Below are 25517 nucleotides of genomic sequence, written 5' to 3'. Positions count from 1 at the left end.
ACAAGAAAACTACGGATCAATACCCCTGATTAGTGATACAAAAACCCTTTAAAAAAAAAAAAAAACCCAAACACTAAGCAAACGGAATCCAACAGCGCATTAAGAGGATTACACTATCAGAACCAAGTGGGATTCCTGGAATGTAAGAATGGTTCAACATAGGAAAATCTTAATCAATGTAATTCACCACATTAAGGACAAAAACCACATGATCACCTCAATAGATGCAATATAAGCATGCCACCAAATTCAACACCTTTTCATGAATAAAAAACACTCAAAGTAGGAACAGAAGGAAATTACTTCAAAATAATAAAGACCATGTATGAAAATCTGCGGCTTAACATCATATCCAATGGTGAAAACCTGAAAGCACCCGCTCTAAGAGCTTTGTTCTTTTAAGGTAACTGGAATATATATTCAAATTCACAACGTGTGACTGATATTCATCCAGAAAATATGCGTATTTTTTAAAGGTCTGTGAAACCAAATGAAATCAATGAATAGGTCACTGGGAAGAGAGAAGTCTGGATATTAATAGAACCGGCTTTGTATAAAACAAGGATGGAAGACAAACAGAAAAGTGAGGTTACAGGAAAAAGGGTTTTATATTTGGACAGGTAAACAGATGAGTTCTTGACCAAAGGAAGGATGATGTACTGTAGAGCAAATACATTTAAAGGAGGTTCCTCTGCCTGCGTCCTTCAAAGCCTGCACACGTATCTGACAGCTTTGAAATATATAAAGCCTTATTCCATAGTAATGTGGGAAGGTAAGACAAGAGGTTTCTGAGCAGAGACCAAGAACCTTTTTAAGCTGTTTAGCCTAACAGAGTTTAAAGTACAGCCACAATTTAGGGGCACCTGGGTGGCTTAGTCAGTTAAGCATCTGACTCTTGAATTCGTCGCAGGTCATGATCCCCGGGTCGTGAGATCCAGCCCTGCACTGGGCTCCACCCTCAGCGTGGAGTCTGCTTGAGATCCCCCCCCCCCGCCGCCCCCCCACCCCGTCCCCGCTCAGCCCCTCCCTCCATGCCTGCAGGCTCTCTCTAATAAACAAAATCCTTAAAAATAAAGTGCGGCCACAATTTAAAGTTGCCAAAGAGCAGAACTAGATAAAAGTTTTGCTAGTGATTTTCATTCCTTCTAGCAGGTAATCTGTATTACCTAAAGAGTTCAACAGAAGTCATATTCATTGGCCACGTTTTATTTATCCTTTTCTTTGAACAGGATAACCAAAGATACAGACAGTATTCAATAAAATAAAATAGATGAAACAAATTCTAAGAGACTGCAATGCCACATGCTACATTTAACCTAATTTTATTCATGCTTGCCTTGGGATGGGGAACAGATCATTCAGTAAAAACATACAGTAAAAACAAAATATGTCTTATCATGTACAACTTTTAAACTACAATAATGATGTACCTTAATTACTTCCATGCACACAAGTCTAACATTACAGTTTGTTTTTTTAAAAATAAACACAGTTAAGACTTCTAGGAGCATTTTATAATAAAGTAATTCCTAATGTTTCTTTGTAGATAGACAAGCACCTCCAAAATACAAATTCCTATACACAGTGAGCGCCTTACTTAAAATGAATACTTAAGTAAATTAAGTACGTGGACAGCCTTAGGATGAGCTGACACTATATATTCAGCTAAGTAGGCAACAAACCATAGTGCCAAATGGAAAAGGTGGACTTGCAAATAAATTCCAAAAACTAAGTTAACTTTTTATAATTAAATACAGAAAATATACTGATTTGCTAAAATAAATAAGATGTGATGTAGTAACACTTCACTATAAAGAATGCATACCAGAACATTTATAAACGGTGCGTGAATCTTATTAGGAATAGTTTACTACAATAAACGCTGGCTAAATAGAAGTGCATATGTGAAGCACTATGGGTGGTCTATGTTTTTCCACATACTTTTGTTACCTTGAGGTAGATAACACATGTGTACCAAATTCGGCATTCATTTTCAGTTGCTGCTGGTATCATGTGTTTTAAGAAATGTGTACAGTATGAAAAACTTGAAAATACTCATGAATGAAAAATGTTTTAGGAAAAAAATAGATATTTTCATGCAATTATGTACAGTCTCACTGTGTAAATTTCAAGGCAAGATTTTTGTTTCCTGTAAAACAGATCATTGTTCTATGAGAGAATGTTACTGGTCTTAGTGCATTTCTTTTGTCGCCTCCTGCATTGCCTTATTTTGCTCTATTCTTTATTTTTGTGTGCAAACGACATGCCAGTTAAAATGAAAACCATCTCACATGTAGAAAAAAAGTCTGGATTTTAAAAACCAAGAACTAATAAAATCCTTTCTAAATGACACCATATGATTCAAGTAAAAAAATGACTGAAACACTAGTAATAAAAAAGACCAAACACATTTCATGAAGAATACAAAGAGAAATGTCTGCTGAGTGTTTTAGTTCAGATGTTTCAGAATGCTGCTGTATGTCTTATGAGGAATCTGAGGGGAAGATTTCATAGCAGAAGGTGTTAAGGTGGCCTGTATTGACTTCAGTGGGGACCCAACGGGACTATGAAACTGTGGGATGCCTATGGATTCAAGCTGCTTGTTAAAGAGGAACTCCCCACTGTTGTTCAGAAACCCTTCCTCATTCCCTCTCTCCCCAAGCTTCCCATCCTCTACCGGCTCAGTTTCTAGCATTTCGGTATCTTCTTTCCTGCTAAAGAACTTGTCCAAGTAACTGGTGTAAGTGTTTTCCTTCTCAATTTGTTCATCCTTCCTTACCTCACAACAAAACTGATTTATGAGAAAACAGTCCTCTCCACCACCCACAAACTGGCTATCCCAAGAAGACTGGTACAAGGCTTCTAACTGAGCCAAATTTGCCATTCCTTTTTCCTGTTTTTCTCGGCTTACCGACTTTGGTATCAAACTTTTCAATTCTAGTTGGGACACTGAGCTATTCAAGTCATTTAATTTATCAACAACATCAGTAGGCTCCTGTTGTGAACTCAGCTGAATAGTTCCTGCAATAAAGGAGTCAAAGTCAAATCCCTGATTCTTTTCCCTTTCTTTTTCAGCCAGTTGCTGTGATGCTTCCTCTAGAGCTATCTGGGCTTTAACCAATCCATTCCGCTCACATTTTGACTTGCCTTTCTTATCAGACTTTTCTTTGCTTTGTTCTTTCCAATTGGAAAGATCTATAATAAGCTTGGGTTCATAATAATGGTTAACTTCACTCTCTCTCCAAACTAAGTTATCTAAATATGATGACGACCTTGTTTTGTAGTTACAAGTATGGCTACACTCCAGATCACAATATTTGTTTTCATGATGATCTGGGTACTGCCAACAAGGATCAGTAGAATAATTGGTATCAAAAGCAGGATCCTCCAAATACTTTTCACGATCTCCATCCAAATATTTTCGAGGATCGACCTGTACTTCTTCTTCATCAGTGACATCAGACAGAGCTCTTGGGTCAAGCTGAACTTCATCAATATCGAAGTTGTTATGAATAGGCCAATCATGCTCTGAAAATTGACAATCATGGTACCTGAAAAAATCAATGCATTAATGTTAGTCCAGACGTAGGATTTCATTTTCAAATTCATTGAGTGCCTTTTAAGTGAAAGCATTCTGCTAGGTGTATGCAGAGACAATAGGAGTGTAACTCCTAACTTTAATGGATAGGTAAGATCTGTTACTACATAAAGTAATAGGCAATTTTGGTAATTACCAATGAAAGAGAATTACAGTAAAATTCTGAGTCCTCCATTCTTAAATTTAAGACCAAATATCATTTCACACTTATTCAGTCTTTTCTCTATTCTATTTTTCATTCACCTTCAAAGATGAGTGGCTGCCATGTCTACAATTCAATTCCAACAGTTTTATACAGAGAAAAAATACTTTGTGGCCACAAAGTAGCTACCTCTAATCTCAATCAGGTCTCTTACAGATTTTCACTCTCCTGGTAACAAGTTAGACTAGAACAGAGGAAGGCTTACTGGAATTCATCACAAATAGAAAAAAAAACCTCTCCATGTACATGCGCTACTGAATGTGGTATCCTCTTATCGACACATCACAGCAAGGTGGCCATTTCATGCCCAAGTAGAGGCAGGCTCGCAGACACACACACACACACACTCTCTCTCTCTCTCTCTCTCTCTCTCACACACACACACACACACACACACGGTTGGGGAATGGGGAGGAGGGATTAGAAAAGAGATTGGAAGACATCTGAGTATGTATGAAAGAACTGTATGTAGACAGTAGAAATGTTCATGTGGACCAACAGGTCACTGCCAGATGTGTAAACATACAAATACCCCAACATTTTGGAGGGAAAAAATGCAATGACTAAACAAACTGATTTTAACTACTTCTTTAATTATTAAATACTGTTCTTTTAAACACAGAGATATATGAAATTTTAAAGTTTTATGATTGTCATTAGTGACTCTGACACCTGGCTAAATATCAAAATCACCTGAAGATTTTAAGTAATATTGATTCATGGGGTGCCTGGGTGGCTTAGTGAGTTGAAGCATCAGACTCTTGGTTTCAGCTCAGCTCATGATCCTGGGGTTGTGAGATCAAGCCCCACGTGGGGCTATGCACTCAGAGCAGAGTCTGCTTGAAAGATTCTTTCTCCCTCCCCCTCCCCCTCTGCAGCTCCCCAAGTTCATGCTGTCTAAATAAAATCTTTAAAAATAATATTGATTCATTATTATATGCTATGATCCTACTTTGAAGCAAAATTATATTTAAATTTCCCCAGGAATTTAGAAATGCTAAAAGAAAGCTGAGGGAAAAAAATCTTTAACTAAAATGCATAATGTTATCCACTTTGATATTTTATACTGTTCAAAATAGAAGAGTCTCTTATACTGAACCCATGTTCAAGCAGCCCAAGTTATTTTGCGTCATTAGGAAAACAGATTTGAATAGCATATACCATGAATCAAAATAATTTCTATCCTAAGATGCAAGAGATTTTATGTAAAAATTTGAGACATTACGGAGATACCTATTTGGATAAGGTTCAGTCTTGTCACCCAACATCTTAAAAAAAAATTGTGACATTTATAAAAGCAATAGTTTAAAATGGTTCAGATTTCCAACCTTCAACCCTCATGTTTAAAGGACCTTATATTTGTTAACAACTAAACAAGCCTTAATGGCTTTGAAAATGTTTCAAAGTGAATTTACATTTTCCCATTATGTATATCCTAACCAGTAACTATTAAGTATTTAAATTATATAAATGCTATTCAAAGATATTAATAAGTTTAGCAGAAACCCAAAGAGACTATTACTAAATTTTTAAGACATCTACACTGTCTTGTTCTACATAATTTAAAAATAAAACTCACTACATTATGGTTTATTGAAAATACAATAAATGGGCCACAATCATACAAAAGTCAGTACTCTGCATTGTGAAAATACAATAAATGACATTTTTCTAACTTAGGATCACTTTACCTTTCCCAGTTATAAATATGACTATGAGTTTCATCCATAAGCAAAATATCGTCAACTTCATCTTCAATATGAAAAGGATGACTTGAAATTGGCTCATCCATTGGAAAAGAATATATGCTCATGTAAGGATGGGAAAGCGCTTCTTCTGCAGTCAACCGATCCATTGGGCTAAATGTCAAAATTTGTTCCAGGAAATCCAGTGCTGCAAAAGAAAGAGATAAAACACCTTAACTGTACTGGAGGTCGACCAACCAATGAAGGAAAAAAAGGGATTATATAATTAAAAGGTAAATTAAAGTTTATCAGACAAACTAATTTACTTAATTTACAGATTAAAAATAAAAGAACCAACAATGAGACAGAAGAAGAGAAATTAGGGAGTCGATCCCATTTGCAACTGCACCCCAATCCATAAGATACCTAGGAATAAATCTAACCGAAGAGGCAAAGAATCTGTACTCAGAAAACTACAGAATACTCATGAAAGAAACTGAAGAAGACATAAAGAAATGGAAAAACATTCCATACTCATGGACTGGAAGAATATTGTTAAAATGCCTATGCTACCTAGAGCAATCTACGCATTTAATGCAATCTCCATCAAAATACCATCAACTTTTTTCACAAAAATGCAACAAATAATCCTAAAATTTGTATGGAACCAGAAAAGACTGATTAGCCAGAGGAATGTTGAAGAAGAAAAGCAAAGCTGGTGGCATCACAATTCCGGACTTCAAGCTCTATTACAAAGCTGTAATCATCAAGACAGTACGGTACTGGCACAAAAACAGACACATAGATCAATGGAACAGAAGAGAGAGCCCAGAAATGGACCCTCAACTCTATGGTCAACTAATCTTCAACAAAGCAGCAAAGAATATCCAATGGAAAAAAGAGTCTCTTCAACAAATGGTGTTGGGAAACTTCAACAGCCACATGCGGAAGAATAAAACTGGACCACTTCCTTACACCGTACACAAAAATAGACTCAAAATGGATGAAAGACTTAAATGTGAGATCCGAATCCATCGAAATCCTTGAGAACACAGGCAGCAACCTCTTGAACCTCAGCTGCGGCACCTTCCTCCTAGACACATCGCCAAAGGCAAGGGAAGCAAGGGCAAAAATGAACTACTGGGACTTCATCAAGATAAAAAGCTTTTGCACAGCAAAGGAAACAGTCAACAAAACCAAAAGACAACGGACAAAATGGGAGAAGATATTTGCAAACCACATATCAGATAAAGGGCAAGGGCTAGTATCCAAAACCTATAAAGAACTTATCAAACTTAACACCCAAGGAACAAATAATCCAATCAAGAAATGGGCAGAAGACATGAACAGACACTTCCTCAAAGACGACATCCAAATGGCCAAAAGACACATGAAAAAGTGCTCAACATCACTCAGCATCATGGAAATACAAATCAAAACCACAATGAGATACCACCTCACACAGCCATCAAAAAAATGAAATCTTGCCATTTGCAACCAACGTGGATAGAACTAGAGGGTATTATGCTAAGCAAAATAAGTCAATCGGGGAAAGACAATTATCGTATGATCTCACTGATATGTGGAATTTGAGAAACAAGGCAGAGGATCACAGGGAAAGAGAGGAAAAAATGAAACAAGACAAAACCAGACAGGGAGACAAACCATGAGAGACTCTTAATCTCAGGAAACAAACTGAGGGTTGCTGGATTGGAGGAGGGTGGGAGGGATGGGCTGGCTGGGTGGTGGACATTGGGAAGGTTATGCGTTATGGTGAGCGCTGTGAACTGTGTAAGACTGATGAATCACAGACCTGTACCCCTGAAACAAATAATACATTATATGTTAATAAAAAAAAAAGAAAGAAAAAAAATAAATAAAATCATGTATTTACGTTAAAAAAAAAAAAAAGACACTCACTAAGTAAACACAGTAAATATGTGCAATGTACCCCCATCTCATACTATGGTCAGTTACAAAGAAAAAGAATATATTAAGTTGAACCATATGAAACTTCTATTTTTGTCAGTCAAAAATGGTCAAATAACAGCAATTTCATATGGTTCAACTAATCTCACCTCTCCTACTCACTAGCTTAAATGAATTACTTACTAGCAGTAAAGGGCTAGACAGGTTGAACTTGCTGAACTTCGGTTTTTTCATGTATAAAATGGAAACAGAGACAGATATAAGGTATAAAAATTAAATGTAAAGCATAGTGTCTAGTGCTTAATAAAAAATCCTTTCCCCTTTCCTTCCCTGAGCTCACTGACTAGCTGTTGTACTAATTTGTTGATCTGTTTCACATCAATCACACTCCAACATAACACACAAATTCACTTGTTCACTTTCGGGCTTTGGAAGAGCTGCCTGCCACACACTCAATTCTTCCCACTAACTTAGCTCATAAGCTCCTAGCCCATCCTGAACCACACCTGTCACCAGCCTCAAGGCTGCCCTTATACCACCATGCACTTGTGTATCAATCCTCAACTGTGAATCATTTCCCCAATCTACTTTCCCTGTTCCTAGTCATACTGATGAAAGCTCAATACACAAACCACACACACACACACACACACACACACAGCTCACTACAAATTTATATTATAGAACTGCAATTTGGCCTTTGCTATTGCTCAGCAATGTTCTACACTATCTCTTTATGCTCTCAATCTTTATCATATCTGAACCCACTTCATATTTACCTTAATCCCTACTTCTTCACTATGGCCTGTCATACATCCTCTTATCCTTACCTCTGTCTCAAAGGAAAAGATACTCCTCTCTAAAACTCAGCTGCACTCTAGAAAGGACGCTATTCTCAATTCCCAATTTCTCACTGATGTAAACAACAGTTTTTTTATAGCCTTTTATATTTTACAAAGTGCTTTCATATACATTATCTCATTCAATCCTCAAATCATTCCAATAACGACTGAAGAAACCTAAGGCTCACGGCTACTCATCATGCCCTTCAGTGGCCCAGGGCTGAAGCCTCTTCCTCTCCTCGCCTTTAACCCCCTCCTATTATATTACCCTAATCTAGGAAGTCATTTCACAATACATCAAGCTATTCTTGGTTCTCTTGCAAAAGAGTCCATCTTAATTAGTCCAGGTCCTTGTGTCTCAAGGCAAGAGAGACTCTAAGGCACAGAGTTAAGGGCTGACCCAGCACAATCACCATTCTCAGAGGGAAGGGAAATATATATCCAACTACGCATGAGGAATATACTCTAAAATCCCATATAAAATATACTCTAAAATCCCTAGCATCTGGGAACCGTAGACAGCAGGAAGAGGTAAGAAAGAAACTAGCCCCAAGCTGAGCTCCCAAGTGCATGCAGTATATGCATATGTAGACCATTTCCGTAATTGCAGAAAGTTCTATTGGACAGCACTGCTCTAAATATTTGCTAGGATGGTGCTGAAGTATGCTAAGATACAGAAATACATGGTAAACTACAGCAAAAGGGAGGATGAGAGGTAAGTATGGAGGAAAATGAAAAAGGATATTTCATGTAAAGACGTAAGACCACTAGGGTTCCTAATCATCTTAATGTGTTAATTCATAACTACTTCATATTGTTTGGTTTTTTTCCCTCTGAAGATCATGAACATGTGAGAAAAGAACATGTATTATTCTAAGTCCCCATTGCCTCAGAATATGTTCTGCCCAAAAGTGAAACTCCAACATTCATCAAGAAGAAACTGGTATGGAACATATCTACATAGTAAATCTCTAGTCTCAGGAACTTTAAAAACTGCATTACACTTCTGTGTGAGCGCAGCTCTGCCGCTTATGAATACCAAGCATCTTTGCCTGATGGTTAATTAACCCATTATCAAAGACATACATTTAATGCATTATGAATAATTCCAGCCATCAGCCAAATATTCAAATTGGTTCGCAGCTAAGACATGATCCCAACCCTAATGAGGGTAGGGAAAAAGAAGATTCAAATTTGACTAGACTGTAAATGCTTCAACAGCAATGTCCTACATTACTAGCTTGCCTCTTTTGAAGACATAGCAACAGCAACAATGACTCCAAAGGCAATCAAGGTTATTCCTGACCCTCAGCCTGGCTGAGCAGGGCCATACCTGCAGAGGGTTTTATATACCTGTAGCAGGGGGCGCCTGGATGGCTCAGTCGGTTTGAGCACCTGACTCCTGATTTCGGCTCGGGTCATGATCTTGGGGTCCTGGGATCGAGCCCCGTGTGTCAGGCTCCACACTCAGCAAAGAGTCTGCTTCTCCCTTTCTCTATACCCCTCCCCCCTGCTCACATGCACACACTCTCTCTCTTTCAAATAAATAAATAAATCTAAAAAAATAAGACACATGCTCTGCTCCCCACCCCACTTCTGAATTCTGACCTAACAGCCTGCATTTTTAAAGAGCTCCCACAGAGGATTCTGAGGCACAATCAAATGCTATGTGACTACTGTTCAGTTACGAACAAGGATGTCATGTGACAGTGGCTCCAAGGTCAGGAGCAAGATAACCAGCACTGGAAACTGATTGTGAAGATAGACTTGAAGGCCGGTTAGGAATGTAGAACTACTGAAAACGAACCCTGAAAAACTTGCTGAAATTAAATACAGCTGCTTCCTTTTTACTCAGGCATTTACTACATGAGTTTTAAGCACATTTGAGAAAAACAAAAAATGTCTTTATGATTTTGCCATCCTGTGCCTATTTCTCAAAACACTCGCCACTTTAGTTATTTTTAAGTAGGCTCCACACCCAGCATGGAGCCTAACGTGAAGGCTTGACCAACCCTCAGATCAAGACCTGAGCTGAGATCAAGAGTCAGACACTTAACTGACTAAGCCACCCAGGCGCCCCCAAACACTTGCAATTTTAAAACACTTTGATGGGGACGCCTGGGTGGCTCAGTTGGTTAAGCGACTGCCTTCAGCTCTGGTCATGATCCTGGAGTCCCAGGGAGTCTGCTTCTCCGCTGACCCTTCCCCCCTCACGTGCTCTCTCTCTCTCTCAAATAAATAAATAAAATCTTTTTAAAAAACACAACAAAAACACTTTGATACACAATAACCTGAACCACATACAATGATCAGAGTGGGTATTATGAATAATGGATATATAATTCAGACAAACTTCAAGACAGTGAGAAAACTATATATCCCTAACTTGTTGATTCATCAAAGAACCATACAATCCTGACATTGATGCATCTTAATATAATTCTTAAAGATACAAGACACAATCGACTTTTAAGAAAGATGTTCCTCATGTCTAACTCTCTTCCTTAAAAAAATGTTATCCTGGGGTGCCTGGCTGGCTCAGTCGGTACAGCATGCACCTCCTAATCTCGGGGTTGTGAGTTCAAGCCCCCGCACTGCGCAGCGAGGTTACTTAAAAATAAAATCTTAGAAAGAAAAAAAATGATCTCATTGCAGGTAACTACTACAAGAGTTAAAGACTTTTGTATATTATTTATAGCAACAAACCCTGAAGACGTATCACTCTGAGACATGAAATTATTTGCTTTAGTGGTCAACAAAGTTTTGATTCTCTCCAAGTTTCTATTCCTTTCAAGCTTGCACAAACTTTTGCATTAGCACCTAGTATTCCTAACACAAAATCTGCAAACTCTTATGTAATGTGTTTGCTCACACAGAGCTCTGCTCTTTCCTCCATCTCTTCCTTGCCCTGAAGCCTTTGCTTTCGCCAACTCCATTTACTCTTTCATATCTAGATCACATTCATATTCGTATCCACACTTACTTATCCTATAACCCTCATAAAACTCCATTTTAGCTTAGTGAGGGACAGTGACTCTAGATGTTCGCCTATGGTAGATAAGATCAGGGGTGTAAGCTGAAAAAGTAGATGCAGTTAGAACCAGGAGAGGAATACACTTCATGGAACCTGAAAAATCATTCAGAGGAACAAAGAAACAGATTCCAGCCTAAGAGCCAGACCAAAAAAGGGAAAGAGCTGAAGTTTTAGATAAGGCATAGTGTCTAAAGACTATCTGGGATACACAGATCCTGCTTGTGTGCACGCGCACGCACACAAACACACGCCCACCCACCCCATTACATGATGGTAACAATACCTTCTCGACTAATTCCTGGAAGCAGCTGAGTTAAAGGTTTGTGTGGCTCAGTCATGTCATTTCTAATGTAAACTGGAATTACGCTGAGAAGCTCCTGACGATCTTCCTCATGTACAACAGGAATAGATTCTAAAATCAGCTGCATCTGTTCAAGTTCATGTGCACCTGAGATTAAATAAACATCAAATACAATATAAACAAACACATTTCTCAATGTTTACTTATTGGCAACAAGCATTCTAAAGCTATAGGAAACTAAAATACTATAATGACCACTGGGAGGAAAATGATTAACTGACTCCTTAACCAGCAGGTTTCTTTGCTTTGAATATCATCCATCTTCAAGAAGTGTATCTATGTCTGCTCACTGACATATTTACTTCTGGCTGCTTTGTTTCCGTAAGAAACTGACCCTTTAAGGTTTAGCCTCATATTAATGTATCAAAGAGTGAAAAAAGCAATGAATTGGGATTCAAGAGACATGGATTCTAGTCTTGGCTATACCACTAATTAACTAGCCAGTTACCTTTGGGAATACTTAGCATGGTAATGACTTCATTTCATCTTGAGTAAAATGGAGGGTTGGACTAGATTTGCACTACAGAAAGTTTTATAGTTGTGGGTTAGGCTCAGATAGCATTTCAGGACCACTGTTAAAGAAATAATAGGGGGAACTTTAAGCTAAATGGTGGCTAAAAATTCATTTGCTTTTCCATGGATTTCTAGAATCCATTCAACCTCTACATTTTTCTTGAGTACCTACTATGAGCAAGGCACTTTAAAATACAACTGTGAAGCGAAAGAGACCAAGTCCCTGCCTTCATGGAGCTTACGATCTAGTGGAAGAAGACAGATGATACTCTGTCAACATTTATGTCAAATGGTGACTAATGCTATGAAGAAAAACAGAGTAAGCAGGGAAGATAAAGAGCACTTTATGGAAAGAATTGCTAATTAATACAAGATGACCAAGGAAGGCCTCAGTGAGAAGCTGAAAACTGAGGACGCTGGGGGAACACACCATGCATTCATATGGAGGAAGGGAGTTTGAGGAAGATGGGAAAAGGCACGAAGGCTCAGAGCAGAGTGGGCTTGGTGTGTCTAAGAAACAGCATTTAGGGTAAGTGTAGCTGAAATAGAGTGGCTGGGGTGGGCTGGGGGGGTATTAGAAGATGAAGTAGTACCAGAACACAAAGGGTTTGCTTTATCCTGAATTTGATAGGCAGACATTACAGAGCTTCAAGCAGAACAATGGCGTGTTCTGATTAATGTTTTCGGAGAACTCCTATGGCTGCTATGTGGTAACCAGGCTACAGAGAGCAAATATTAAAGCAGAAAAGGCAGTTAAATCCTGCATTAGACCAGGAGAAACATAATGGTTGACTGAACTGTGGGGAGGTGGGTGGTGATAGAGATAATAACAAGCAGTTGGATTCTGAATGTATTTCAAAGAGAGAGCCCATAGAATCTGCATTGACAGAAGTGTAGGATGAAGCCAAGATTTCTGCCTCAGCAACTAAAAAGTGGATCTGGTTTACTAACATGAGGAAGACAGCAGAAAAAGAAAATATGAGAGAGAAATGTCAGGAGTTCGGTTTCCGATAGGTTAAATTTGAGATGCTATTAGACATCTTAATCCTTGCCTTTTATTGCTCTGTTCATTTGGACCTATACCTAATAAACAGATTGCCCTCGTGCTGCTTTTACTGAATGGTTCACAAATCTACCAATAAAGCAGAAGGGAACTAAAACTGGATCTTTCAAATCATTTCACAAACAATTCCCATTAACTGTTTAAAGTTTACATGGGTTTAAGATCAAAATTATGTTATTAAATGTGTTTCTTAAACCAATTATTTTTATTGCTATACTTGCACAATGCTGAATATGCTGAACATTTAAAAATACATTAAGTACCTTCGTATAATTAATACAGCAGTAAGTTTTGACCCCATTTCAAATGACTTAGAGCATGATCTAACAATTTTAAACAAATTAGTTTTCCTGATAAAATATTATTGTGGTAGCATTAAAATATGTCCACAAATTTGGGTGCTTGGCTGGCTCAGCCAGTAGAGCATTTGATTCTTGATCTCGGGATCATGAGTTCAAGCCCTACGTGTGGTGCTGGGCATGGAACCTCCTCAAATAAATAAAAATAAAATAAATGTGGGGTGCCTGACTGGCTCAGTTGGTACAGCATGCGACTCTTGATCTCAGGGTGGTGAGTTCAAGTGTCAAGTTGGGTGTGGACCCTACTTAAAAAAAAAAAAATGTCCACAAATTCTTTGGTCCTCTTCCCTTCAAAAAGTAGAATCCAATTCCCCTCCCCTTGAATGTGAGGTATACTTAGGTGACTCACTTCTAACGCATAAAATAAAGCTGAAATGACTATGTCACATTAAAGTCTAGGTCACAAAAAGGTATTTTGCATTTAGGGTCAAAACAATTCAATGGAGAAAGAATAATCTTTTCAATAAATGGTGCTTGGACTACTAGGTATCCACATGCAAAAGAATCAAGCTGGAGCCCTACCTCACACCATAAACAAAAATTAGCTCAAAATGGATCACAGACCTAATTTAAAAGTATTAAGTTCTCAGGGGGTCAGGCAATAATTTTATAGGTATGACACCAAAAGCTAAGTGACAAAAGAAAAAAAAATAGATAAATTGGACTTCATCAGAATTAAAAAGCTTTTGTGCTTCAAAAGACACCAACAAGAAAGTAAAAAGATAACCCACAGAATGAGAGAAAATACATTCAAATCATATCTCTGATAAGTGACTTGTATCCATAATATGTAAAGAACTCTTATACCTCAATTGTAAAACACAACCCAATTTAAAAATAGGCAATGGATCTGGATAAATATTTCTCCAAAAAAGATAGACAAATTTCCAGTGTTCAGCATTATTACTCATTAGAGAAATGCAAATCAAAACCACGAGGTACTACTTCATATTCAAAAAGACAACTATAAGATAGACTACACTTTAAATAATTGTTGGTGAGAATGTGGAGAAATTGGAAGCCTCATACAGGACTGGTGGCAATGTAAAGTGTTATGACTACTTTGGAAAATGGTCTGGCATTTCTTCAAAAATAGTTAAACAGAGTTATCATATGACACAGTAATTCCATTCTTAAGTGTATACACACCCAACAGAATGGAAAACATACATCTACACAAAAACTGTACCCTAATGTACATAGTAGCATCATTAATAACCAAAAAGAACAAAAAAACCCAAATTTCCATAAACTGATGAATGAATAAACAAAGCATGACATATACACAGAATGGAATTATTTGGCCATAAAAAGATGATGAACTGATACATGTTATAACATGGATGAACCTCCAAAATATTATGCTAAGTGAAAGAGGCCAGTCATAAGACCACAAGTTATATGATTTATTTATATGCAATGTCCAGAACAGGCACATCTATAGAGACATAAAGTAGATTAGTACTTGCCAGGAGCTGGAAGAAGGGGGAAATGCGAAGTGAATGCTAATGGTTACAGGGTATCTTCTGGGGGAGGGGAACAAAAATGTTCTAAAATTAGATGGTTATACAATCCTGTGAAGATACTAAAAAATACTCAACTGTACACTTCAAATGGGTGAATTGTCTGGCATTTGAATTACATATTGATAGGACTTTTTTTTAAAAAAAGATAAAACAGCTTTCTCCTTGCTCTCTTTGAGAGAGCATTATGGGGAAAGCCAGCTACAATATTGTGAAGACACTCAAGCAATCCTATAGAGAAGCCTGCATGGTGATAAACTGAGGCCTCCTGCTAACAGCCATGTGAGTAAGCTACCTAGAAATGGAAAAAAAGGGGGGGGGGGGCGGGGGGAGGCGCCTGGGTGGCTCAATAGGTTAAACATCTGCCTTCGGCTCAGATCATGATCTCAGGGTACTGAGCCCCATGTCAGGCTCCCTGCTTGATGGGGAGGCTCTTGCTCCCTCTGCCCCTGCTGCTTGTGCTTGCTCGCTCCCTCTGTCAAATAAATAAATAAAATCTTAAAAAAAAAAAAAAATCTATCTAGAAGTGGATCTTTCCTGCCCCAGTAAAGCCTTCGGATCAGTGTAGGCCCTTGACTACAACATCTTGATTAAGCAACTCTGAGCTAGAACCACCTAGCTAAGTCACCTCCCAATTCCTGACCTTTCATACAAACGTGCAGATAATAAATGTTTATTGTTTAAGCCAGTGTGCTTTGATGTAGTTGGTCATGAAGCAACAAGTAATACAATAATTATTTTATATGTTGGAAGGTACCTGAATATATCAGGAATATAACCTCCAATTACAGTACTGTTCCTAGGGAAAAAATTCAATCCACTCAACCGTTTAGTTTCCAGGTATTTTCTCAAAGTCTGCTAAATTGAAATTTAATTACTAATCACACATCACAGAAGAAATTTCAGATAAATTTAGGGGGGAAACTACAAAAGATTAGTTAATGTTATGTAAGCTGAGTGGTGCACGAAGTACCAGCATTACAAAAAATTTAAGCGCATTTATGCATACCATCCTTTCTTCAATAATGCTCTCCTATGCAACCCTTATCTTTCTTTTATTAATCCTTCTTTTGTAAGCAGACCCTGCTCCATTCCCTTTCTTCTGCTCTTAGCACAATCTGGAAGTGGTGGGAGGGCCACTCTAAGATTGGTTAGAGAGAAAAACAGTAACGTCAAAAGAGAGAAAAAGACCTAAATCACCATCATGTCACTTCTCTAACTAAAAAATCTTTCAGGGGCGCCTGGGTAGCGCAGTCGTTAAAGCGTCTGCCTTCGGCTCAGGGCGTGATCCTGGCGATCCGGGATCGAGTCCCACATCAGGCTCCTCCGCTGGGAGCCTGCTTCTTCCTCTCCCACTCCCCCTGCTGTGTTCCCTCTCTCGCTGGCTGTCTCTCTGTCACATAAATAAATAAAATCTTTAAAAAAAAAAAAAAAAAAATCTTTCAGTACCCTACTATTTCCTAGTTTTCCAAATGGAAATTCCTCTGCCTAGTTTCTAAGTATTCTGGCCCTATTTTAACTAGTCATAAATGTGTTCATTATTTGACACCTTGCTTTCATCCAACTTTTCTCACTAATTTATGCACATACATGATTTCTTTCATCCAACTTTTCTCACTGATTCAGGCTCATACCCTCATTTATATAATACCATTTTTTTTCTCTCTCTTCCTCCCACCAAAATTCTTCACTATTCCTATATAGTGAAAAATCTTTTGACTTTACGCCTTTTGTTCTAGACATCACTGATGAAGGCTCTAAGTCCGCAGCTCTTATAATCTGAACTTAATAATTTTATACAAACTCATACTTTGCTTTACAACACCTGATGTTTTTCGTGGGTTATTCCCTCCTTCCCATCTTGACTAAATTCTCTCTCTCACACTTTTGTGGACTCCCTCATAGCACCAAACTTAGCAAAAAATCACTTGTTTGGCAGTTTCTGAAAGATCACAGCAGTCAGGCAACAAGGTACGGCAGTTCAGGCAACAGGGATGATAGGGGACAAAGAATTACCGCATTTTCAGTGACCGCTAAAAATTTTCACAAGGAGTGACTGACAGCATTACGCAATTCAGGTATCATTTAACACAGATTACCAACAAGCATTGTGAATCTACAAAATATAAAATTATGTTTAAGAAACAAGATAAATACAAAAGAACACTAGAATTCTGACTAAATTTGTTGAGTGAACAATTCAGTGAATATATTAGTAAGTTTAAAAAAATTTTTAACATTAAAACACCATTCGTTCATTTTAATATCACAGACTACAATAAACTGTGTTAAATCTTATATACATCTTGCTTCATAGACACATGCAAAATTATTTGAGGTAATTTTTTTCCATATATTTTATAAAATTTCTAACCTGCAAAGAGGGTTTTACCAGTCAGCATTTCAGCAAAGATGCAGCCTGCAGCCCACATATCAATGGCTTTAGTATAATTATTAGGAGAAAGTAAAAGACGTGGAGACCTGTACCATTTAGTAACCAATCCTTCAGAAAGATGACCCTGAAAAAGAAACAAAAACATACTTTAACTTTTTACTTTAGCTGAAGAACAGTACATAAAACTTGATTCATTCAAGAGTCACTGATCTTAAAAAAAAAGTACTTGTGAAATCCTAAAACAGTACTGTTCATTTCTATGTCATTTTCAAGGCTCTTGTACCTTTCAGGCTGAATGGAGGTTAAACTGCCCCTGGGATATAGCATCTATAAGATGATGTTCACATGAGGTCTGCTGACCAAAACAGACCGTAAGAATTTAGTGCTGATTCTATGTCACACATTCAAAACATGTTTCAGAAGAGGAGCTATTTTTCACTTCAAGTCTTAAGTTACTTAAGGAGCAGGGATGTTTTAAATCAACGAAGGACTGGTAAAGAAGAGCACCTGAGGTGTTACTTACAAACCAACGTCAACCTCCTGACAACCCAGGAGACCCAGCTCTACTACATACTCCATTCCTAATCTATTTTACTATTTTACATTTATAAAGCATTTAACAAAAACAGTTATACGTTAAAAAAAAAAACCCAAAAAACAAAAAACAAACAAAAAACAGTTATACGTGTATGACCTTACTTGATCCTTAAAACAACCCTGAAAAATTATGAAGGTAGATAGTAACTCCGTTTTAGAGGGGCGGTAACATTCATAGACTAGGGAATCTGCTTAAGGTCATATAGCTTAAGTGGATGCAGAAATGGAACTCAATTTTAGATAGTTTAACTCTTAGTTCAGTGTTCTATCCACAATACTTTACTGTCACCCATAAAAAAGATGTGGTAGTCATCCATTTCATTTTAATACTAAATTTCTACATTCAAATTTTTAAAAAATTAAGTTATACTTAATGTGACATGATACATGTGAATGAAAAGATTTGCTTGTTTGTTTAGACATGTGCTATGGGAAGCCAAGCAAGCAGGGAGTTCCTAGAGGTTCTTTATAACCAAAGGAGCTCCACTTTAATATTTTAAACATCAGGGTCCCACAGACAATTTCATCTGAAAACTAAAAGACCAAAGTTCAGCTCAGGTTACTATGAATCCTTTTAGCTATTCTTACTGACATTTTATCTTTATGCAAATTTAGATACTGAACAAAATTAATTTTGCGTAAACAAGGCCTAACAGAATAGTAGAGACTCAGGGACAAAAGATCTAGAAGTTGAAACAGAAGCCCTTCTTACCTTCAGATAGAACCACAATTCTGCCCTAAACACATAAGAATATATCCCCCTTCTAAATAAGGGAGAGTTTGTTATAACAAATAACCAGACACTTCTAGGAATTTGTATGTAATTAGGATCACACTCCAATTTCCTTTTATAAACAGATGGAGATTCTGAATGAAAGCAGATCTGTATCAGAAAAAAAGATACTATGTAAAGTTTAATACAATTAACGACAAAAATCTGTCACAATATACTAAGTAGATACAAGTACCTATTCCTTCCTGATGATGTCCATCAGTTAAGAGGGGTGTCTCAGCTAGCTTTCCACATACCTTATGGGAATAGTGGGGATCCATGATCCGTGCAAGACCAAAGTCACCAATCTTCAGCACCAAGTCTTCAGTATTAATGAAAAGATTAGCTGGTTTGAGATCTCTGTGCAGTACATTTGCAGAGTGAATATATTTGAGCCCACGTAGCAGCTGATACATGAAAAGCCTGGCATGCTCTTCCAGTAACGGGCCCTGCTCCAGCACATTAGCCAAGTCTGTCTCCATGTACTCCTGAACAATGTAGACACTGTTCAGTTCGGTAAGAGAGCCCACATCGTCTGTTAACTGGCTTCCACTAGGACCAAGAATTTCAAACACTTTCACAATGTTATCATGGTCAAGTCTTCTAATAATTTTGATTTCACGCAGCGCATGTTTGACACTCTGGGGATCAGTAAGGACAATTTTCTTGATGGCTACTCTTTTGTCACAGTCATTGTCTACAGCAGAAAAAACCAAGCCATTGCCTCCACAACCCAATGGTTTTAAGTCCATATACCTAGAGCCCAGATCAAAACCATGAATGTTCATGAGACTTTCAAATTTCTCTGCCATTCTGAAACCGTTACTATTGCCTCTTCCTTTCGAATTGTTGAACTTGTGTAAACAAGGAAGAAAACTGACATCAAAAGGAAAGATCTTTCAAAAAAGGAAAAGAAAAATAATTTTGCTTCCACAGCAAGATGATTTCTTGATGTTCATTGCATATGCCAACCAGGCCCGTTGAGTTCCCCTTAGATTTAAAGCTCAAAAGGCTCTACTCATATTGAGAATTAAAAAGATTGCAGTACTCATAGTTCAAGGAAGGGGCAGCAACTCTGCAGACATTTAAAGAAAACACTCAAGAAACTCAAACGGAATGAAATGACATACTATGCACTCAGATTTACTGTGCTAAACGATTGAACATTTAACGAAAATGTGAATAAATATGCACACAACAGGCTTCTATGAACATTCTCCTCACAGTGCAGATACATTCAGTGTTGGACTGGTCCTGAGCAGCATCATTCTAAGGTGCTGGTAAGCACTATTTCCGTTTTGCCTCTTTTCTTCCTTTGTTGCTGTATATTTCAACAGGAAGCCCTGGTGGCTGTTGGTTAACAGAAGATGTCTTTTGTTAGTGATCAGGTGGCTCCAGCTCACCACAATCACAATCAAAGCTACCGTCCATCTTACTCTGATAAAACCTGGAGGATGAGAAAAAAGAAGGAAGGGTCACCGCCGCAGGAAATACTAAACACTCCTCAACTTTGTAAAATGACACGAATTGGGCATTTAGCTATAAACGAACTGGTACATTTAACTTATTTATTTATAGTTACTAAATGGAAAGATGACCCTTAATCAAAAATAGCTATCCATGTTGTAAGCAATTCACATGTACTGGGCTCAGACTCTAGATCCCACCACATTAGACCCTTTATAATATTTACGGTCATTGGGTTGTACCATTTCTTAAATGCCAATGAGAAAAGGAAGGTTCACAGTACTTTTACAGAACTCCTTAGAATTTTTTGAGGAGTACAACATTAGTACCATTTCTCTTAAAAAACCATATGAGCCTGAAAAGTGTTAGTTCCTTAAAGAACATGTTTACTTATTAACTACACCGATCAACACTCAATGAACAAAAAATCAGTACAAATAAGAAATCTGCAGAGTACACTCTTCAATTTACAGAAGCGTGAACTCGAACAGTGACTAAATCAATGAAAAGGTGTCTACCTTCACTGATAATCAGAAAAATTAAACTACCTCAAGAAGATAACATTTCAGATTAAAAAAACATTTTTAAGAGTCTGTTATTATCAAGTCTGAAGAGGAATGTGGAAAAACAAGAACTTTCATACAATCCTGGTGAGTTTAAATTAGTAAAGAACGTCAAAGAGCAATTTGGAATAAATACATACTTAAGTAAGTAGCATACTATGACTTGGCTATTTTTCTTCAAAAAACACTCCCTAGAGAAATACTTGCAAATGAACATAAAAATGGCCACTTTTTTTTTTGTAATGGCAAAATATTAAAAACAGCCTAAACATTCAACAAGTTGAGAATAAATGAGTTATATTCAGAGTGGACTATTATATATAGTAAAGTGAACAGAGATGGTTGAAAACACCATACACTAAATTTAAAAAGCAAATTGCAGATAGAAATGTACATGCTGAAACCACTTACTTCAGGTTTATAAGCATGTACAGTGTTACTTTATGAGTGCATATACGTGGCAAAAGTATTAAAAACATACGGCTGTAAGTACCAAATTCATGATAACCGTTACTTTGAGGAATGAGGGAAGCGATTACCATCAGGGTGGGATTACACAGTATGCTCCAACTACATCTTTAACGTGTTATTTCTTTAAAAAAAATGTGTGGAAGTATGACAAGTTATTAGAATCTTATAGAGCTCAGAGATACGCATATGAAGAACTCAAATCATAGTGGGGGAAGACAGGCTGGCAAATAAGCAAAACACAGATCAGATGGCAGTAAGTGAGGTAAATAAATAAAAGAGAAAGAGGCCAGGGAGAGTGGTTAGGGAATGCCTCTAGTAAGGTGGTACTGGGAGCAAAGCTCTAAAGTGGGTGGGCCTTAGGGGTGCTCTGCGGGAGTAACTGCTGCAGACGCAGGGGCCAGTACATGAAAGCCAAAGGATGAGTATGCGTCTCATGTCTAAGAAACAACTAGGTGGCCAATGCAGTAGCTCATTCAAGTGTACGGGCCTATAAGCAAGTAATACAGCCTAAACCTTAAATGGAAAGGCTTCTTGCTGCTGCTTTTTGATCTAAAAGCTGGTATAGGTGTACATACAGTGTTATTTTCCGATTGGGTCTGAAGAAATTGGAAGTGGGACAGATACAATATTCAGTTATTCAAAGGGCTAATCATTTAAAGGCAATGAGAAACTGTATCAATACATGAAATAAAGCAGCCCGTTCTGAACCTGAATTATGCGACAACTTTCAATCGCCTTCAGGTGTGGCTTAAGAGAACTGCTAGGACTCTCAAACACATCAGCTGTTTCACAGGGGTGAAGCTTTTATACAACAGGGAATCTGCCTTTTCCTTCCTGCTACATATGCCCACATAACTCCATGTGGAAATACAAGAATCTGAAAAATACAAGGTAACAGCTACTTGCCACAATCTGAGCAAATCTTCAAGAAATCCACATACATTACAACTGTGTGAAAGAGAAACTGATTAAGTCAGAGACTGAGTAGATAATGACCCTTAGGGCAACAGCTTTTTATTTTTTTATGTTTTAAGATTTTATTTATTTGACAGAGAGAGAGACAGCCAGCGAGAGAGGGAACACAAGCAGGGGGAGTGGGAGAGGAAGAAGCAGGCTCCCAGCAGAGGAGCCTGATGTGGGGCTCGATCCCAGAACGCCGGAATCACGCCTGAGCCGAAGGAAGAAGACGCTTAACGACTGAGCCACCCAGGCGCCCCGGCAACAGCTTTTTAAAAAGATATATGAGAGAGAGAAAGTACGCATGCAGGCGTGCACAAGAGAGGGAAAGTGGGGAGGGACAGAAGTAGAGAATCCCAAGCCGACTCCCCTGCTAAGCGCAGTGCCTGAAGCCAGACATTGGGGGCAAAATCTCACAGCCCTGAGATCATGACCGGAGCCAAAATCAAGAGTCGAACACTTAACCAACTGAGCCACCCAGGCACCCCAGCAACATCTTTATTTAATAAAAATTGATATTTACTATCGCTGAGTTCTTTTAATAAATATGAGCACTTCTTGTATCTGTTTAATGATGTAAAGGACAATAGCATAAGAGCGTTCTTTGTTTTACTCTAACAAAGAGTTTCTTCTGTTTTCAAATTTTTGTCTGCTTCTCAGAAATCAAGGGGGAAAAAACCAAGCACACTCCTAAAAATTCTGTATTTTGTCAGTCTGTATAAAACATTTAAAAGTTAAAAGTCTGCAAATAAAGTTTTGAATTAAAAAAATATTTCAGACTTTTAAAGGGCTTTATTTTTTTTTTAAGATTTTGGGTTTTTTTATTTATTTGACAGAGACAGCCAGCAAGAGAGGGAACACAAGCAGGGGGAGTGGGAGAGGAAGAAGCAGGCTCCTAGCACAGGAGCCTGATGTGGGGCTCCATCCCAGAACGCTGGGTTCACGCCCTGAGCCAAAGGCAGACACTTAACGACTGCGCCACTCAGGCGCCCCTTAAAGGGCTTTAATTAATACTGTCTCCCCTTCCCAATTTTTCTATTTTTATACATCTTGATACTTCCAGTTCCCTACCAAATATCCTTTTAAAAACAGTATTTTTTCGAGGCTCCAATATTTCTGAAATTTTACATTTCTAGTCTCCACCTGAAATAGAATGTTTGTTCATACAAACACACATGCGCACGCATACTTTCTTCTTTGTTCTTGCCCTTCTGTAGACAATCCCTTAAAGCTCTACTTTTAAGTTTTTGATAAATGTACATTTTAAAGTCAGTTCTACAGACTTGACATAAGAACAGTAAAATCTCTAAGTACTCTCTCAAGCTCCTAGTTCCCTAGTAGAGCAATCAGAGTCAAGCACAAATAATTTAGCTTTGCTAAAAATGACACCACTATTATTTGACAGAGTAGCACTATAACAGGAACTGCAGCCAGATTATTGGAGAGAGGTATGAGAATGAGAGATCTCCACTCAAGACCTCCACCCACATCTGCTCTCTTTAAATTATAGTGAAACCAGGAAGCATCACACACCAGAAACTACAAGGATGACAATGCCTTTTCAGAAATCTCAGTGACTGGTCAGCACTTAACAGGGGTGGAGAGTAGGTAAAAATTCATCTTGAGGAAGGCAGGAACTTGTGCCTAGGCTGAGAACTGCAGAGTCCTCATAGATTCAGATGATGACTATACTGAAGACTTGAAATAGACTTTACAGAAATACGAGACCACTCTAAAGAAAGAAAGGAATATTAATCACCCAAACTATAATTCTAGGTAAGAATTATACCAATAAAAAATTAGGGGGGTGGGCGGAAGAGACCAATAGCAGTGCTTGCCCAGTGATCAGCCTCACTGCTCTGCACTATTCTTCAAAATCCTTCAATAACAGACCAAAAGCTACTGAAGCATGTTTTCATCCAGGAGCTTGGAAAGTAAGCCCACCTTAAGCAGTAAGTTGAAGGTAATGTTACACTTCTGCATGATAAAGTGGATCCAGTAAATGTTTCCAATTCAGTCATGCTCCATTCAGCAAGTATTTGCTAATTATATGTTATATACCTGTCAATATACTAGGTACTGGGGATAAAAGGTACGTAAAAAACAGACCTGTGCCCTGCCCTCATGGGGTTTGCAGTATGGTTGGAGATAAACAATTATAAATTAACAACAGGAAAAAGGGGGAGGCAAAAGGGACAAGTGGTACTAAGGAAGGGTACAGGACGCTATGAGAGCCTGCACACTGGGGGATCTGACCGAATTAGGGAGATCGGAATGTATGCCTCTGGAAGCCATAAAAAGGCTTAGTGACCATGAAGACAGCTTCCTCCTTACCACCCTGATACCAAATTGTGATGTCTCCAACTACTTTCATTTTCCACACCAATCATGGAGTTCTTTGGCCTGGCTAAAGTATGCAGTTACAACTCAACTGGACCAGCAGATTACTGGTCAGAGCACCTTCCATCCATATCAATAACCTCTAGAAATGTCCCATTTACACCACTTTCTCTATCATCTTTCATGTTTAACTTCATAAAAGCCAAGCTCAAGGAAAGATCTGGGGTTCCATATTATTTTTGCATTTCCGCACACTTCAAGGGAGGAAAATGAAAACTAAGATGAGACAGTAACTTAAAATAACTCTTCCCAGCATCCAATTTCTCTGCCTCCAAATGTTACCCACTCCTACCAACCTCAGCACTGATACTGTGTTGCTTGGAGAGGAATCCTTAATTAAATTTTAATTAGCTGGGCCAATATTTTGCTTTTAACAACAACTGGGTGAAAAAAATGAATTTTAGTGAATGATTTGTAAGAGTAACATTGGCTTGGGGTGCCTGGGTGGCTCAGTCGGTTAAGTGTCTGACTCTTGATTTTGGCCCAGGTCACCCATCCAACCCTGAGACAATCTCCACTCAGCTAGGAGTCTGCTTGGGATTCTCTTTCTCGCTCCCTATGCCCCTCCCCCAACTCTCTCTCATGCTCTCTCAATAAATAAATCTTTAAAAAATAATAATAAAGTTGGCTTTATGCTTTCCCTTTGGCTTTCTTTCCATCATAAAATGAAGTAAAAGTTTTCTACGTAGCCCAGTCTGGGTACCAGCTTCGTACATTTATAAGGCAGTTAGTTCCCTGAAACTGCATTAGCCACACTGGTCTCCTCAAGCACTTTCTTCCTTTAAT

At 38.1% G+C, this 25517-nt stretch overlaps 1 protein-coding gene across 6 annotated transcripts in view; it reads right to left on the bottom strand.

Moving 5' to 3' along the window:
* Positions 1-1190: 1190 nt before the first annotated feature.
* MAPK6 (mitogen-activated protein kinase 6) overlaps positions 1191-25517 on the bottom strand; it is a 38634-nt gene continuing 14307 nt past the window's right edge. For all 6 annotated transcript variants that reach the window (XM_087859242.1, XM_045812062.2, XM_045812064.2 and 3 more), the window contains 5 exons: positions 19131-20320; positions 17484-17628; positions 11574-11738; positions 5492-5693; positions 1191-3551 (listed from right to left, as the gene is read on the bottom strand). In XM_087859242.1, the coding sequence (XP_087715368.1) occupies positions 2450-3551; positions 5492-5693; positions 11574-11738; positions 17484-17628; positions 19131-19685 (2169 nt within the window). In that variant the 5' untranslated portion in view covers positions 19686-20320 and the 3' untranslated portion in view covers positions 1191-2449. The remainder of the gene's footprint in view (positions 3552-5491; positions 5694-11573; positions 11739-17483; positions 17629-19130; positions 20321-25517) is intronic.

Source organism: Ursus americanus, chromosome 36 (genome assembly GCF_024610735.1).
Source record: "Ursus americanus isolate L20-20 chromosome 36, mUrsAme1.1.p, whole genome shotgun sequence".
Lineage (NCBI taxonomy): Eukaryota > Metazoa > Chordata > Mammalia > Carnivora > Ursidae > Ursus > Ursus americanus.
Note: the sequence above shows the minus strand (reverse complement) of the source record. Positions and strands in the feature narration are given on the sequence as shown.